General features: G+C 34.5%; 1 protein-coding gene across 1 annotated transcript in view; it reads right to left on the bottom strand.

Moving 5' to 3' along the window:
- The window catches only part of LOC125671859 (protein HIRA-like), a 35,565-nt gene extending 17,520 nt beyond the window's left edge, over window positions 1–18,045 (bottom strand). Inside the window, exons 1-11 of the mRNA XM_056139537.1 lie at window positions 17,875–18,045; window positions 13,356–13,418; window positions 11,940–12,050; window positions 10,461–10,551; window positions 8,087–8,172; window positions 7,608–7,703; window positions 7,152–7,234; window positions 5,068–5,145; window positions 3,974–4,141; window positions 2,592–2,642; window positions 1,678–1,734 (exon numbers count right to left, since the gene is read on the bottom strand). Of these exons, the coding sequence (XP_055995512.1) occupies window positions 1,678–1,734; window positions 2,592–2,642; window positions 3,974–4,141; window positions 5,068–5,145; window positions 7,152–7,234; window positions 7,608–7,703; window positions 8,087–8,172; window positions 10,461–10,551; window positions 11,940–12,050; window positions 13,356–13,418; window positions 17,875–17,911 (921 nt within the window). The 5' untranslated portion in view covers window positions 17,912–18,045. The remainder of the gene's footprint in view (window positions 1–1,677; window positions 1,735–2,591; window positions 2,643–3,973; window positions 4,142–5,067; window positions 5,146–7,151; window positions 7,235–7,607; window positions 7,704–8,086; window positions 8,173–10,460; window positions 10,552–11,939; window positions 12,051–13,355; window positions 13,419–17,874) is intronic.
- Window positions 18,046–19,430: the final 1,385 nt, after the last annotated feature.

Raw genomic sequence — 19,430 nt, 5'->3', positions numbered from 1 at the left:
TTTCACTGTCTCTTCATTACAGTCTGAGACAAACGTCTGTAACATTTCACTGTCTCTCCATTACAGTCTGAGACAAACGTCTGTAACATTTCACCCTCTCTTCATTACAGTCTGAGACAAACGTCTGTAACATTTCACCCTCTCTTCATTACAGTCTGAGACAAACGTTTGTAACATTTCACTGTCTCTCCATTACAGTCTGAGACAAACGTTTGTAACATTTCACTGTCTCTTCATTACAGTCTGAGACAAACGGCTGTAACATTTCACCCTCTCTCCATTACAGTCTGAGACAAACGTCTGTAACATTTCACTGTGAAATAACCTGACTCTATATCACACAAGGACAGAGCACGGTGTGAAATAACCTGACTCTATATCACACAAGGACAGAGCACGGTGTGAAATAACCTGACTCTTTATCACATACAGACAGAGCACGGTGTGAAATAACCTGACTCTTTATCACATACAGACAGAGCACGGTGTGAAATAACCTGACTCTATATCACACAAGGACAGAACATGGTGTGAAATAACCTGACTCTATATCATACAAGGACAGAGCACGGTGTGAAATAACCTGACTCTTTATCAGATAAGGACTCTAGCATATTGACTAATGGTCCAATAGTTTCTGAGAAAAAAGTGAAAACATACAAAAAAACAAGATGTGATTGTGAAACACAAATGCCCCTGATAATGGCCAATTCCAAAGACAGCCATGGTCACAAAGACAATATCTTGGTACCTGAGTAGAAAGATCTTGTCACAAGAAATGCTCATGTTCAATATGAAAGCTCTAATATTTACCATTTAGAAGTTATGACCAATGTCAATTTTTTTTAAAAGTGGGTCAAATGTCAAGGTCAAAAGGTTTAGTACCCACGGAAAGATCTTGTCACAAGAAATACTCATATGAAATATCAAAGCTGTAACACTTACTGTTCGAAAGTTAGTAGTAAGGTTAAAGTTTGAAAAAGTAGGTCAAACTCAAAGGTCAAGGTCACAGGGTAAAAAATGTTGGTACCCACAGAAAGGTCTTGTCATAAGGAATACTCATATGAAATATCTTAGTTCTAGCACTTACTGTTCAAAAGTTATTAGCAAGGTTAAAGTTTCAGACAGAATGACAGACAGGACAAAAACAATATACTACCTGATCTTTGATCTCAGGGGCATAATAACGACTGAACATTGACTATGATGGACAAACAGATAACAATACTGTATTCCTTAATTCACACAAATTTGTGAAATAGAGGCAAGCATTCTGATCTTGTGAGATATGCTTATCATGAATTAACAAGAATATCAATTACTCAATCAGGAATCTTTAGTACCTCATCGGGTGACCTAGAAACAGGACGCACTGTAGAAGCTCTTACCCAAACAGAAAGTGACCGATCTTTAGTACCTCATCGGGTGACCTAGAAATAGGACGTACTGTAGAAACTCTTACCCAAACAGAAAGTGACTGATCTTTAGTACATCATCGGGTGACCTAGAAACAGGATGTACTGTAGAAACTCTTACCCAAACAGAAAGTGACCGATCTTTAGTACATCATCGGGTGACCTAGAAATAGGACGTACTGTAGAAGCTCTTACCCAAACAGAAAGTGACCGATCTTTACTCTGGTGACCTAGAAACAGGATGTACTGTAGAAACTCTTACCCAAACAGAAAGTGACCGATCTTTACTCCCAATGGCACAGCACGTGTATTGTTGAGCCTGTATGAAAATGGACACTCATTATTACAAAGTAATTTAAAATGGAACTGTTCACTGTCTGTTGTTCATCGGGTACCCATATCCTTTCCTTATTCTGCAGAAAGCAACAGCACAAACAAGAAACAAATTACTTCAGAAATGTGCTCACTTGATATATATCAACAAATACTTCTGATTAAGTTTTCCTGGAGTAGTACATGTATATATAATAATGATTGATTGCTGCCTCAGGCAACAGAACTGCTGCTGTCCTTAAACCCAGTCATTTTTTCAGGACTGTTTTAAAATATGACTTACACAGGGCTGTCACTGTCCCTTTTTGGTACAGGGTCCGGGTCCCATTAGATTGAGAAAATTATCGATGTTTTGGGTCAAATTGGGAAATTTTACTTTTCGGGCCTTGTTGAAAATGCGTGAGAAGTTATAAGTAAAAACGAAACTAACACAATTTAATTTTTTTTATACACACGATGTAACAGTTTGTGATATTGGGAATTTCTAGATAAGTAAACTGGGAATTTTGGGGGTTTTTCCCAATTGGGAAGGGTCCATTTATCGGACCCAATTCAAAGAGATTGACGGCCCTGCTTACATAACCAAAAGAAATTAAGGCAATCAGGCAAAAGATCTGAAGGCAATCAGGCAAAAGATCAACTGAGCGTAACATTTCCAGTTAATGTTGATTGACCAGTCCAAAGAAAAATGGTTAAAAGACTGGGGGAGGGTGTTCTACTTAACCGTCAAAATGTCATGTTTTAATAGAAATCATTTTATATGGGGAAAAGACTGAAGGTGTATATCAACAATTACTATTTAATAATATCTTAATATTCAAATGAATAGAGTAAAAAATTTACCTGTTCCAATCCTTTCTTCATTTTCTTTGAAAATATGTTAGGGTTGAATCTCTGAAAAAATGTTCATCGAGAATAGTATTGTTTAATAACACTGGAGGTATTCACATCTCAATGCAATCAATCACGCAAAATTATAATCACTGTCAATGCATCATCAGTACTAATTAATGATAGCGTCAAGTTGTTAATAAGACATACCAAGGTACAGTGTACACTCTCACAACTGGCTATCTATTTGAACATCATATTCTCAATAAATAACCCTTCATCCAGCTTCATATATTGTTCAGACAAAAACTTTTTATAGTCCTAATTCTGAAGTCTTTGAAGTGTTCTAAATTTCACAACACCTTCTAATCAAGTCATCTTTGTCTTTATCTTGCAATATCTTCATTACAGTGAGTACATGTACAAAATCTGTTTTATTATGAACAGTTTATCTTATATTGTGGAATGTATCTACCAAATTACACATGTTGTTAAGATCAAATCAACATACATGTAGACATCAAAATTTTGGTTCTTTTAAAAACAAGTCCTGTGATTCATAATGACCTCCCGAGACCACAGAAATAAAATTTAGATGTATTGCAATTTAATGGTGCAATGAGTGCATTTCCAATTGTTGTACTCTATAAAGATTTTTTTTAAAAATACTTATAGCCCTGCCCTGGGAATTGACCGCACCATCCATAGGTAATGAATCAAAAGTTTGGGTACAGTGTTTATACTTTTTATCCTAACTATGCACCTAGTATGTCTGCTAGGTGTTCAGGAGTATAGCAGGAGATCATCAAAGATAGCATGCGTCTTCTGTATAATGCACCATAATAAACCCACCTTTAGGCTCTGAACCCTGAAGCAGTGATCAAGTTTATCATAATATTGATAAAAGAATCCATACTATGCCCTTGTTTATGATCCAAAAGTTCTTGAGTAAGAAAAAGAAATTTAAAGATGGAATGCAATTTTAGAATATGATCTTTATAGCTCCATGCTAGGGCAAAACCCCCTGTCCGTAATTCATCATAATAAAGAACACTGCTTCTCTGCAAGGTGTTCAGGAGAAAAAAGGAAGGTTTTAAGAATCAGGCTATTTCTAGATGCTTTTGGTCCATGGAAAAGTCCTATTGAGACAATTTTTGTTCCTTTTAACCTCCCTAAGAAGATGCATTACAAATTTCATTAAAAATTGGCCACTTAGTTTCTATGAATTCAAAAATGTTTTGAACATTTTTGACTTCCTAGAAACTAAGTGGCTTTTGAAGTCAATGGAGGACAGAGAATGCCATGAGATTGACAATGACTGACAGGCACGTACCACAATCAGTCACCTGCTTATCTCTCAGGTGCCTTAACAATGAAACATAAACCACACTCACCACCACAGTTATAGCTTTTCTATGTCCTACAAAATCCAGGGAGGTTTTAAAGCCGTCCCTTTCTATAATTTGAGCTGTAGGTCCAGAGTTGTTCATAGCATGAGCAGACACGATGTAGGCGCCATCTGGTGACCAATGACAACGAAGCACATGAGTCGTTCCCCCGCACTGAAAAATTATTCACATCATCATTAGGGTGAACCAAGTTACAAATTTTATTTATGTTTAGTGTCATTTATCATGATTTTCAATGCAATATTGTAAATTAAAATAATCCCCATGCTGATTTAACTTACAACATAAAAGAGAAACTTTCAATCTGTTTTTTGTATCAATTTCGTAAAGAATAATTTCCTATTTGCAGGTTTCCATTAACTACTTCATCAATTTGATTACAATGTCAATTGGCAAGTTTAAACTTTGACTTTATGTTTACAATTATATTACCATTCTTCTTTTCAAAATACAAACCCTCACACACTTAAAAGTAAACACTTAGGAAAGGAAGAGGGCTAGTTTCACAGTATAAAACTATTTAATACCTTATATGAATTGTGACCTTGACTTTTCACCTTTTGATCTCTAAATTTAGATTCATCACCTCAAGTGTCATTGTAAAAGCTTGGAGAAAACTAAAGTTATCATCAAATCAATAAGGGTCTTCTTCAGGTCATAGGGAGTTATTGCATGAGGTTTCATTGCAAAAGCTTAAGATTTATTGAATGATTGAATATCGTTTAAAGTCAATCTCAAGAATATTTCACTCATATGGAGACGTCGCCATTGCTGGTGAAGGGCTGCAAAATTTCGGCCTATGCTCGGCGTTTAAATGGCCTTTGAGCAAGAAGGGATCTTTATCATGTCACACCTGCTGTGACACGGGACCTCAGTTTTTGCGGTCTCATCCGAAGAACCACTCCATTTAGTCGCCTCTTACGACAAGCAAGGGGGTACTGAGGACCTATTGTAACCCGGATCCCCAATGCAAAAGCTTAAGGACTTTCAGAGATATAGGCTGGAAACAAAAGAGTGACAGACAGACAGATGAACAGATGGTCGGATAGACACAAACAAAACGTGTTACTTGATCTTACCTCTGTAAATGGTTCTGTGACTTTTGCCTCTTCTTTCCAGTCCCTAGTTCTCCATACTCTCAGACTACGGTCATCGGACTGCAAAAAATATCAAATTGAAAAAAAAATCATGGAATACATTAACAAGAGGCCCAGGGGCCATAACAGTCACCTGAGTATCATTGCCCATATTTGCATTTACGCCTCAATACGGAGTCTTTTGTGCACATGTTAATGATCTTTCAAAATATGCATACAATTCTTATTCAATTTATACAGAAGAAGGAAAAATGGAAGTTTGAAGCATGTAAATCATTTTGACCCCCCACCCCCACCCCACAAGTCTAAAACTGACCCATGGGCAGAGAATTTCACAATTTGAGAAGAGGACATCACAACCATGCATTTAGTTTATCTCCCATTACTGCGAAAGAAACTAAGAAAAAACTAGGTAGAATTGTTTTAGCACATTAAAACTAATGTCTCCCCTTCCATTTTTCATAGTTTTTAGAACACATTTTTGGGGACCATCTTTAAAGTGGAAAATTAAGACTTACCGTACATAGCATTCGCCTATACAGTCAAACCTGTATTAAGAGACTGTCCAACGGAGAATGGAAAAAAGGTCACATATGACAGGTGGTCTCTTAATACAGGTTGCCTATTTTCCGCAGTTAATTGATAAATTTCGCAAATAATTTGTACAATGGAGAAAATGACTACATGTATTTGGAATTTATCATTAAGAATATCAAGTACGGTTTTAATAGTTGTAAAATAAAATTAATAATACACTATAGTTAAAAATCTAGAATACAATGTGTTGCATCATAATTTATTATTCATTAAAAATTAAATTTAATCTGTTTAAGAATGATAAACATGCATTTCATATTACATACACAATTACATGAGATTTAAATTTCATTGATGAACTGCATGTATATTTTCTAAAACTTATAAACATTTTGTTGTAAAGAGTATTTATGTATAGCCTACTTGAACAGTGTAACTAAAAAATGCAATGCTTGTGGTAAGAAAGCAAATGATGAAGTGTTGTGTCTCCTTTTGTACAATACATGCTGGAAATATGTTATTCAATATTTGAGAAACATTAAATAAATCACAATATCCATTGTACATGCACAACAAATCCTTTAAGCTTTGAACTAATGCAGACAACTTTCTTGAACTCGGACGTGTCAAATACTCGGGACGGGCATACCTAATTGAAGACCTACGGGTAATTGAAGACCTACGGAAGACTTACAGAAGACCTACAAAAATGTGAACTATATACATCAAAACTAATATGATTTTCTGCTTAAGCATGTCTCAAATATAAAATAAACACAAACAATTTTGATAAAAATACATTTTAAAGTGTATTTATAAAGTTCGGTATGGGGAACATTTTTTTCTATTAGACGACCTAGTGCAAGAGTGATAACTCACGTAAATATATATCTACAAAGCAGCTGTTCAATTGTTATTCATTTCTTTTATTTTTTAAGATACAATTTTGAAACATTTTTCCGATCTTTTAACAAAGAAAATATACAAGAAATGATTATTAATTGAACAGCTGATTTGCAAGTATGACATTTATACGAGTTATCGTTCTTGCGCTAGGTCGTCAAAAGAGAAAAATAGTTGCTCCTACCCAGCTTTGAAAATACACTTTAAAACTTATTTTTATAAAACTTTTTTGTTTATATTAGATATCTGTGGCATGCTTAATGAGAAAATCATATTAGTTTTGATGTTTATAGCCTATATTTTTGTAAGTCTTCCGTAGGTCATATATTTCACAATTTATATTTCTCTTGTCCTAGAGATGTTTCACACCAAAACTGGTTACAACTGGCCTTGTAGATTTCAAGAAGTTAAAAATGTCAAATTGTTAACAAACGGCACACCACGACGTACGAAAACCAACAGCAATAGGTTATCTGAGTGACTCAGGTGACCTTAAAATGTCAGAGAATGATGGTCACTACTGGAATAGTGATCCAACAGATAGGTTTTACTTCTTTTGCATCAACTATCTTAATATGAAAATTTACAATTGTCAGTCCATTTTGACAAGTGTTTTAAGACATTACCTGAGAGGCGAGATATTTTCCCACCGGGTCCCACGTGACACCTTTCACCAAACCATCATGGCCTTTTATTACTGTAACTTGAGCTGCAGAAAGAAAACTAAACATTCATTTAAGAAATTACTTTTCAACCTTATCAACATGACTTTTGATTGAGTACTTGAAATGGACATGACCTAGGAAAAATTGTACATACCCCTAGCATCACCTTAGTCATATGACTTACAGTTGAGAATTTGAAGTAAACATGACCTTGAAAAAATTCTTTTAAAAACTACAGGGAATGGAAATCGCTTTGCTGTAAGCATGGATTCATTATAAGCATGGTTACTGTAACCATGTATTACTGTACATACATGTATGTATATCAGATACTTTGCTGTGCTTATTGATCTGCTAGGACCATGAAATAAGCATGTATTACATCTTCACATATTCGTATGTACACAATTCCTCTACCTGGAAAGTTGTCAGCATTCCACACGATGATTGTGTTATCAATGCTGCAGGATGCCATCCAGCTGTCATTGGGGGACCAAGCAAGGTCAAGGACATCTGAAATACATTAAAATAAGGTCAAGGTCATTTCAGACATGAACATAAAAACTATTAGGTGATTAAAGAACATTGCATCTTTCATATACTAATCATTATTCATGGGTATCAAATTAAATGGCTTTGTCAAAAAAATTCAGTTGGGCGAGTGGTTTTAGGAGCTGAAAATGTGAAAAGACTGAATGACAAACACATCAAATTTATTTGAGGTGAACAAAACTTTGAGTGACAGTACGGTTAAATTTGAGTGACAGTACGGTTAAATTTGAGAGACAGAGTACGGCTAAATTTGAGTGACAGAGTACGGTTAAATTTAAGTGACAGAGTACAGTTAAATTTGAGTGACAGAGTACGGTTAAATTTGATTGACAGAGTACGGTTACCTCCTGAATGGCCTCTTAGTGTTGCTGCTGGCCTCCATTGTTCGTAGGTTGGAGTCCCGGAGCCAAATGAAGGACCAACCCCAGCCCTGTACAAAGGATAACAATTTTTATCAAATCTAAATAATAAATCTCTCTCATTTGAAAATTGTATTTTCTGGGACTGGATTTTAAGCTTCATTATATAGTACTAAAATATGCAATCTACAACATCTGTTCATTCATAAAACTTCATACATAAACATAGATTCACAGTAATACTTATTCATCAAATAACCAATATTGTTATACACCTTCATTTTTTTCCTATATAAAACTAATACGATTTAGAACCAACATTAGAACTGTTAAACCAACTCTCACACTCATGGTCTATTGACCGGTCAGCAGTTTACGAACTGTTGACCGGGCAATAATCTGCCCTATTTCTATTGGCTTTGCAAGTCACATTATTCTTAGTCAGCTGCTTTGTTTACATAATGGCGGTTGATTTAGCTGATGATGAAATACAGAATTTATTAGATGAAAAGCAAAGCAGAAACACAAAAAATAGAATTATTACTTAGGATATTAGGTATGTTTTCTTTTAAACAAGTGGATACGGTGATAAATGTATGCAATCACACTGCATCTAGAAAAAACAACCCAAAAAGAATGAAGGTGTATAACAAAACAGTTATAGACTGTGTCCTCGGACAACAGCTGTTTTGTTGATCCTCAAACAGATCTGTTGCCCTCAGCCTACGGCTTTGGGAAACAGATCCGTCCCTGGGTCAAACAAAATAGTTGTCCAAGAACACAGTCAATAACTGCAATACTATTACATCACAGCTAATTATATCTACTTTTGACCTGTTATGAAAAAAATATATTTAACCATTTGAATGCAAAAACTTAATTAGGAAGGTTGTTACCTTTTTTTGGGCAGCAATCTTTTCATTTAAGTGAAAACATTCAAAAACAACTTATTTTGACTTGGAATTTCACAACAAGCATTTTGATGTATAGTATGTAAATTCAAACCCAATTGAAATAACAAAAGAGCCTCTGTCCACAAACCTTTTGGACAGGCCTCACATCAGCCTAAATACTTTAATAGGTGATACAAATTTTATAGCAATGCATGATTAACATTTATCTTTATCATAAACATTTAAGGAGGTATCTACATCGTCATAATGGCTGACTTCCTTTTAAAACATGAATGAAAATATAAACTATATCAGCAATATTGGTCTATTCATTTTAAGTATTGTTGCCTAACTGAGTAGCTCAGTAGGTTAGCACATCGACAACTGAACTGTAGATCATGGGTTCGAGTCCTGCAGGGGTTTTGAAATTTTTAAGATTGCTTTCTAATAAAACTGCATTATTGACTAAATAAAGTAAATTTGAAAGTTTTCCATTTCAAAATATTATTGTACATATCCTCAACGTTTCATTCATTTCAAATTTCTCTGGTATAGTATTCCTCCTTGAAAGTCGTTACCAATAGACTTCAATGATTACAAAGAACGTGATGGAACTTTTTATCAACTTTTTCGTCAGAGTAGACATGATTACAAAGAATGTGACCAGTGGCGGATTAAGGGGGGGGGGGGGGGGGGGGGGGGGGGGCACGCTGCCTCCCTAAAATTTTCAAATTTAAGGTAAATTGTGGTATCTTGTTTAGAAAAATGTACTAAACAATAAAGGAAGCAATGATTTCTTCCACTCCCGGAGAAATAAATGACAACATTTTTTAATTTCTTGAATTACTTCATTGGAAGAACTTAATTTTTTCCAAAAATCCTTAAAATTTGCGTCGTTTTATTAATTTCATCTTGTTAGAAATAATAGAAAATAGTACAAATGACTAAATAGGAGACATGTTTCAAGCCCTATAAAATCTGTCAAATCCACGAGCTTCCTGGGGCTTCACCACTGGACCCACTGAGGACCTCAAGACGGCCCCCAGACCCCCTACCTCATAAAGTGGCACTCCCCATAACTACAATTCCTGGATCTGCCACTGATGACTACATCTTATATTAAATTTTTCATCAGAGTAGATATACAGTTGCATTTGCCCCATTGCCAGAGAATATGAAATATTCACATCAGAAACAATAAAAAACAAGATGTGCTTGTGAAACACGGAAGCTTCTGGATTACAACAAAGTGGAACCAGATCAAAGGTCAATGCTAAGGTCACCAGGTCAAAGATTTTGCTATCAATGGAGGTCTTGCACCAGATATCAAAGCTCTATCTCTTATGGTGTAAAAGATATGATCAAGGTTAATGTTTTTTGCTACAGACAGACAGACCGACCAAAAACTATATACCACCGAATCTTCGATTGAGGGCCATAAAAAAAAAATGAAATTGGTTTGATACCTAGAAGTCTGCCATATCATGATCAATTTGTCATCTCCGCCGGATGCTAAGGACGTTCCATTGTTTGACCATCTCACACAATTCACACAGGCTGTCGAAAAAACACAAAGTGAAATCATATTAATTCTACCATACAATCGTATTAACATCTTACACAATTCACACAGGCTGTCGAAAAAACACAAAGTGAAATCAAATTAATTCTACCATACAATCATATTAACATCTCACACTAATCAAACAGGATATCCAAAAAACACAAAGTGAAATCAAATTAATTCTACCATACAATCGTATTAACATCTCACACAATTCACACAGGCTGTCGAAAAAACACAAAGTGAAATCAAATTAATTCTACCATACAATCATATTAACATCCCACACAAATCAAATAGGCTGTCGAAAAAACACAAAGTGAAATCAAATTAATTCTACCATACAATCGTATTAACATCTCACACAAATCGAACAGGTTGTCGAAAAAACAAAGTGAAATCAATTTAATTCTATCATACAATAGTATTAACATCTCACACAAATCAAACAGGCTATCCAAAAAACACAGTGAAATCAAATTAATTCTACCATACAATCGTATTAACATCTCACACAATTCACACAGGCTGTCGAAAAAACACAAAGTGAAATCAATTTAATTCTACCATACAATCGTATTAACATCCCACACAAATCAAATAGGCTGTCGAAAAAACACAAAGTGAAATCAAATTAATTCTACCATACAATCGTATTAACATCATAAAACACTTTGACTCTGAAAATATATCAAATTTATGACGTCCAAGTCATGTTTTAGTTAGAGATGTCCAAGTGTTTGGCCTGTTCCAGTTAAAGCTATATATATGGTGCTAGGAATATGTTACTGGGAATATGGCACTGGGAATATGACACTGGGAATATGGTACAGGGAATATGTTACTGGGAATATGACACTGGGAATATGGTACAGGGAATATGGTGCTGGGAATATGTTACTGGGAATATGACACTGGGAATATGGTACAGGGAATATGTTACTGGGAATATGGCACTGGGAATATGGCACTGGGAATATGGTACAGGGAATATGTTACTGGGAATATGGTGCTCGAAATATGGCACTGGGAATATGGTGCTGGGAATATGGCACTGGGAGTAAAGCGCTGGGAATATGTTACAGGGAATATGGTGATGGGAATATGGTGCTGGCAATGTTACTGGGAATATGGTACAGGGAATAGAGTGCTGGGAATATGGTGCTGGCAATGTTACTGGGAATATGTTACTGGGAGTACGGCACTGAGAATATGTTACTGGGAATATGGCACTGGGAGTACGGCACTGAGAATATGGTGCTTGGAATATGTTACTGGGAATATGGCACAGGGAATATGACACTGAGAATATGTTACTGGGAATATGCTGCTGGGAATATTGCACTGAGAATATGGTATAATCAAAGCAAAGAAGCTTTACCAAGGTGGTTATTCATCTGACAGAGGACTCTGGGAACATTTTCATCATTCTCTGCTCTTTCATCTCTGACAGGCTCAAAATTCCAAATGACAACTTTCCCTGAGTCATCACCTACAAAAGGAAGTTCAGACAAAATGCATTTAACCAGAAACTAACAGTATTTCCATTTGCCACAACTGGCTTTCCCCTAAAAAAAAATTCCCAACCACCTTTCTTATCAGATAAATTTTCAGGGCTTTAAAGTGGCATTTTTTTCTTCTTCATGAAAACATGAAATAATCAGTGTAGAGACCTATCTTTGTAATAGGTTGTAAGTGTCCATAATTTGTATCTATGTGTTTTCTTCACTGACAAAGTCCCTGAAATATACTCTATCGTATATACAGTGATGGTCAGCAAAGTTTGATAGGAAAATGGGAACAGACAATTACTATTTGTTCCTTAGATGAGACTGTTCCTGGTTTAATATCACTTAATAGTTGTTTTTTAATCAAATCCTGAACATTGATTCATCTATTCAAAGGTCTGCTGAAATATGAAATTGTAATGATCCTCTGAACAAAATCATGGACAAAAAGGCCCTCATTCAGCTAAAATGGAATTTGAAACCTGTCAAGGTGATGTGTTTGTGAAACACTCATGTCCCTGCATGACCAAACTCCAAGTTCAAAGTCATGAGGTCAAACATTTTGGTACAAAAATAAAAGTCTTGTCACAAGGAATACACATGTGAAACATGAAAGCACTTTTATCACCATCCATTGAAATGTTATGGCCAAGTTGAAGTTTTTACAGACAAGCAGACAAACAGCCTGCCGAGGAAGCTCATTGATAGAGCATTCACCTCATAACGGGGAGGTCATGAGATTGAGCCCTGCTCGTGCCATGGCAGCCAAACCTCAGACGTAAACATGGGTAGTGACTGTGTCTTTGCCAAACACTCAGCATTTAGAGGTGAGAATCAGCACGACCTTAAAAACCAGAGGTCCCGTGTTGCGGCAGGCATTGGCACGTCAAAGAACTCTCACTGCTACGTCCCTAAGCACTAAGCATAGGTCTAAATTTGTGGTACTTTTATACCTACAGCAGGTGAAGTCTCAATAAGAGTAAAAACTTCTCAAAGGGATGTAAAATAAGCAAGACAGACAGATGGACGGACCAAACCAAAACCTATCTCCAATTACTGGGGCATAAAAAGGTAAAACACTGTCCTATACACATGTTAAATGGATGCATATTTTATTCCTTTTATAGACACAGAATCACTTTTCATTAGATCCATGCTTTACAGTAGCAATGAGATTATTTGCATTGGTCCATTTTTTCTGGTTCAAGGGAAACACAATTCTTTTTTTTAGAACTAACACTATATTATAAATCAGTTGATATTCACATGCTCTAGTTCAGAAGATTTACCTTGACCACCGGTTGCAAATCGTGATCCATCTGGATGAATGTCAATGGAAAATATTGGTTTACCTACAATATACAATGAAATAATCATATGTTATAGTTATCTATACCAAATCTTAAAACTAAATCTGGCAGTGCCTTTTAATCTTGATAAATTAATGACTGCTCTAAGCTGAGAAATTTTTCACATAGGTAAAATTTGGAAATGAATACTCTTAAGATAAGAATTTAATACATTGTATCTTTTATTCATCAGAGAACATACAATTAGCAAACATCAACTTTTCCTTTCCTTTGATCTGGAAATATAAGTGTATATCTACCCAAAACAATGGATAGTTAACATTAAGTAATATAATATGGAGGTTATGGCCGGTCAACAGGGGATGCTTTCTCCTCCTAAGCACATCATTTTGAATTTTTATAGGATTTATGAGATTGATTATTGTTCAATATCTTTTTCATCAATATAACATGCACAGTTACAGTAAGTAACATTTTATTATCAGTCATACATGATATTGACAAATATTCAAATACGAATAAAATAGTAGTCCTACAATCTGAATAAAATCAGCTCCTCTATCCGCTCTTTTTTTTTTTAAATTGTCGCTAAGCAGATTGAGGACCTGAATAATGATTTTAATCAGATCGAGCAGTCCTATATATATACTTGTATAAACACTTTCAAATTGCTGCAAGTTATGCCCCTTGTCCACTATTTTTCTGATTTGTAGCTTTTATGTATGTTCTTTTTTTTTCCCCATCAATAATTACAAGTCAACTACAACAATGTCAAAGGTGGGGTAACCCATAAACTTACATGAAAACTTAATAATTAGTTATAATTCACAACTGTAGCCTCTTACATACAATGGAGTAAAAAAAAGAGAGGAAAACTTAGCTATTTGGCTGACATCACAAAGGGAGATAATTTAACTTTCTGGTTAGTAGGTGTATTTAACGTATTTAAATATTGATTTTGGGTATTCATTCAGCTCTGCTATTACTTATAGTCAAATATATTACTGTAACAACAATTCTTCAAATTAATTAATATGTATATATTCTTTTATCTTATTATGCAACAAATGGATGTACACATAATTATGGGGGTACCCCGAATTACCGAAATGCCCGTGATTTACCAAAATGCCCCCAGAAATTACCGAAATACCCCATAAAACTACCGAAATGCCCCTTCCAACGCATAAATTAGAGCATATTTAGTTTATATATGTTCAAATTTGATAGGAAAATGCCAAATTGTGGTTGTAAATATAGAAAATTGTGTTCAATTCTCGCATTAGCGATATTTCAAAGAACGATAACTCTAGCAAAATCTTGCAACCTCTGTGCTTCACCTAAGTTTTTCTCCCTATAATTCTCGTATCCCCCCCCCCCCCACATAATACTTGTTTGAATTATTCTTTGATAATTTTGTTCACTGCTTTAAGAGAACTATAATTCTTTAGTTTAAGAGAAAAATAGTTTTCAAAAATTTTATCCGAGTTATTGTACCATAGTTTGGCATGCTTTCTTTTGTTAAAAGTGTGGGTTATCTGTACATAACCCACACTTTTCTTCAAACCCCGCCCACATTCTCGAAAGAAAAAAACAACAACATCACTGTCCACTGTATGAAGTTCCTTCAGATCAAAATTGCACATATCAAACACGGAAAACTGACTCGGGCTAAGTTCTCCAAATACATTATAGATATTCACACTGAATCTCACTTAAACATTGATACAAGATAATATCGTCAATGGTTTCGTCCCAACGACTTTCTATTTCCACATTCTCCTCAAGTCGAGAAACACGTGTACGTAGAAATACGGGTAGCATTAATAAAGAGTTTTATAAAAGACCCAGTCACGTGATACGAATGCGTTTGAGAGATAAACTTGTTTAACGGACAGAGTGAATCAGACTTGTGTTTCTTTTATGGTTTCGCATCTTACAATTCTTAATTTTTTCTCTCTTATGTTTCACCATTTTTTTTTTTAAATCTATTTTATATACATGTAAATGTTTTTCCAGCCAATTTAGTCAAAATATGTATTAGAATGAAGGATATCAAATAGGATTTCCAAAAGAGTAACCACCATCATCAGTTGAATATATTGCTAAATTTTTAAACAGAAAAATGCATGAATATGGGTTCTAAGAATTTTATTTGAATATTTAAATTTCAATTCTTAAAGCCAATGCCGGTATTAAAAGTCGGAGAATGCGTAAATGTTAAATAAAAATATCAAAACCAACAGTCCAAACATTTATATGCACTTTAAAAACGGCTTTTTAAAAACAATTAATGAACATACATTTTTCGGTGATAGAAAGTCATTATGATAGAAATATATGGTGTACAAAGTGTAATTTAAATATATAACAATTGGCATCATATTGTAAACAGGCGACCGCGCTTCCGAAAGCTATAATAAAATATAACGAATAATAGTAAACTATGGTACAAGTCACTTACCCCATATATTTATTGTTGATTATGTGCAGATACCCGATGGGCGTGGTCACCGGAACACCACTAAGTTAATATATCTGTGCGCTAAGTCATGAGGACAAAACCAGGCCTGGGTTATAAAACTTTTTTGAACATGTTTTCTTACTCAGACTCCATCTCTGTATTCTAAATTGCACTTATACTCAAAAAATCATTTTCACACTAAAATGGAGTACATACTCAATTTTTTTTTAGTATGTTTCGAAGCTTGCTCAGAGTTATACTCAAAACAAAAATGGCTGAGTTTGAGTATGAGTACAGTAAAAGTTTTATAACCTCCAGGCCTGATCACAATATTATCTAGCTGCAGATCTGTAGCGTTATGGTTTTATATTCTTGTCTTTAACCATAACTATATGGTCAGAGACAAGAATATAAAACCATAACGCTACAGATCTGCAGCTAAATATTATCGGCACAATCATGTTATTCGATCCGCGGACTTTACGATAGCATTTAATCCGTAAACAGTGACAGAATGGTTTTTGCTTTTAAAAACGGAAAAAGATATAAAAGTATTAGTAACTATTTAGTCCATGTGCCGACGATCAATAATTTAATGTCTTTATACATAAACCATGATAACAATATTGTTAAGTAACATGATTATGCCCTGTGTGGTTATATAGCTTCCCTCGTGCGTAATCGAATTGACAATTTAACGGTAGCTTGTTGTTTTAGGGCGTACGTGCCACACACGTGTCTACTGTTGGGCATTCTCACTATAACCACACCCGAAATCTGACCAATGAAAATTTCATTGCACAATGAGCTTTATAAGTACGTGCATATATATGTATTGTACTATTTTTTGGGTTATTGTTGTTGATTTTTTTTTATGCCATTCAAAAGGAAATAATTGTTTGCTTTTTAATGGTTTTTTTCTCTCTCTCCAGATATATTCCATTCAATAATCGCTAGTTACTGTAGCAAATGACTGTTTGCTTTACCGAAATTTGCCTTTAATGAAGTTTATGACGAATTCATCACATGCACTACAATGTTAATGTCCTTTTCTTATGTTGTTTACATAGTTCAGTTATGTTATATATTGAAAACATTAAATGAAATAAAAATAATACGAATACTTATGCTTTTTCATTCATTGTTAGAAGAAACAATGAATAGAGGAAACAAGACATTTTACGTATTTGATATTATTAACTCAGATAAAATTTTTGACAACTATTTACCTCTTAATCAAAGAATTATAGTTCTCATAAAACAGTGAACAAAATTAACAAAGAATAATTCAATCAAGTATTATATGGGGGAGGGGGGGATACGAGAATTAAAGGGAGAAAAACTTAGGTGATAGCTCCTTAGATTAGAACAGAGGTTATATGATTTTTACTAGAGTTATCGTTCTTTGAAATATCGCTAATGCGAGAATTGAACACAATTTTCTATATTTACAACCACAATTTGGCATTTTCCTATCAAAATTGAATATATATAAACTAAATATGCTCTAATTTATACGTTGGAAGGGGCATTTCAGTAGTTTTATGGGGTATTTCGGTAATTTCTGGGGGCATTTCGGTAAATCACGGGCATTTCGGTAATTCGAGGTACCGTAATTATGGCGAAATTACAAGTCCATTTTAACAATATCTTGATCAGTGGCAACAGTTATGCGAATTCTAAAACAACTTTATAAGACACAAATATTTCTAATTTATGATACTGATAATACAACAAAGAAGCATATTGTGTAACTTAATGCAAATTACTCGTTACTTCCATTACTTTTATATCCCAAAAATAAAAAACAAATTACACATTTATTCCTTAAATGTATTGCATTGAAAGCAACTGTATTGCCATCAATGTATCACGATAAATATTGCAATCCATACCACGCCAAGAAAAGTGTGTATCGTTTCTGTCCTGTTACAGTGCTTTTGTCTCAGATGCACCTGCTCCGCAGCGCAGTTAGCAGTTGCAACTACATTAAATGATTCTCATCAAACATTGACAAATAAAATAAAAGTTTACCGTCGTGAGTTACCCATCCAGGTTTTAGCAATCTCATGGTCGCAAAATAGGTTACTGAAGTAACGGACAATGATATGCATTAAGCGCATTTAATGTTCACATTACAATAACTATTTTACTATTTCTTTTTTTCGAACCCCCGCCATACTTGCTGATTAAAATTTTCTTAACACCGATCCCGACGAATACACGAAACCGGATGCAATAATGTAGAGAAAAAATAAAGACACATCACAGGAATTTGAAATTTTATCAATAAAGTCAATAAAATGCACTATACGCTTTACGCATAACGCATGGCTTGGTCAATCAAGTGCATTTTATTGACTTTATTGATAAAATTTCAAACTCCTGTCGAGATATGTAAATACAGAGATAATGATAATAAGAATATATATAGATAATGATAATAAGAATATATATATATAGATAGATAGATAGATAGATAGATTATATATATATATATATATATATATATATATATAGATAGATTGATAGATAGATAGATAGATAGATAAGTTTATTCCAATTTTGGGCCCAGAGGGCATAACAGTAAGCCAGTTTATAAAGAGGGAAATTCAAAAAAGAAAAGAAAGTTTACAACATTAACTACAGGTTACATAGACTGCAAACTGCATGTGGATGCAGCATGTTGGGGAAACGAAGTCAAGTTTTGTTTGTTTGGTATTTTTCTTCTAAATTAACCTATGGTAAAAAAAAATTAATATTTTAAAACATCCTCCTTTTCAACAATTTTCGCAAAAACAATCTTTTTTTAAAAACGAATTTTTGCTATGAAACTTGTATAAAAAGTACCTGGTTACGAATTACAAACTATCGTTACGAATTACAAACTATCAACAAAATAAATGAATAAACGTAATGCTTTATAGTGCTGTACTAGAAATACTATTTGTTTTACGCAAGATATCGTTCAGTCTAATATTAAAATTAGATGTTAGATCCGCTCACATAATCGCTCACATATATAGTGTTATATTTGTTGTTTACCAATCAAGGGTCCTTGAGGGGGGAGCATGTACAGGTTAACAAGCAATTAATTATAACAATGAAAATAAATAACAATCATTCAGAAGTACTAATCAGGGGCGGATCCAGGAATTGCGGTTACGGGGGGCGTCACTTTATGAGACAGGGGGTCTGGGGGGTGAAGCCCTTGTGGGGGCCCAGGGGGCGAAGCCCCCGGAAGCTCCTGGATTTTACAGATTTTATAGGGCTTGAAATATATCTCTTATTTAGTCTTTTGTACTATTTTCTATCATTTTTCATGAGGTGAAATTAATAAAATGACGCAAATTTTGGAAAAAATTAAGTTCTCCCAATAAAGTAATTCAAGAAATCAATAGACTTTATCATCGGGAGTGGAAGAAATTATTGCTTCTTACATTGTTTAGTACATTTTTCTGAACAATATACCATGGTTTACCTGTTTGAACATTTTAGGGGGGGGGGGGCGGCTGTGCCCCCCCCCCTTTAAATCCACCACTGCTAATACTGACAGAGTTCACATTTCTGCACTGCACATCTATAAAATG

Source organism: Ostrea edulis, chromosome 1 (assembly GCF_947568905.1).
Source record: "Ostrea edulis chromosome 1, xbOstEdul1.1, whole genome shotgun sequence".
NCBI classification, from domain to species: Eukaryota; Metazoa; Mollusca; class Bivalvia; order Ostreida; family Ostreidae; genus Ostrea; species Ostrea edulis.
The sequence above is the reverse complement of the archived record's forward strand: the minus strand, read 5'-3'. Positions and strand labels throughout refer to the sequence as shown.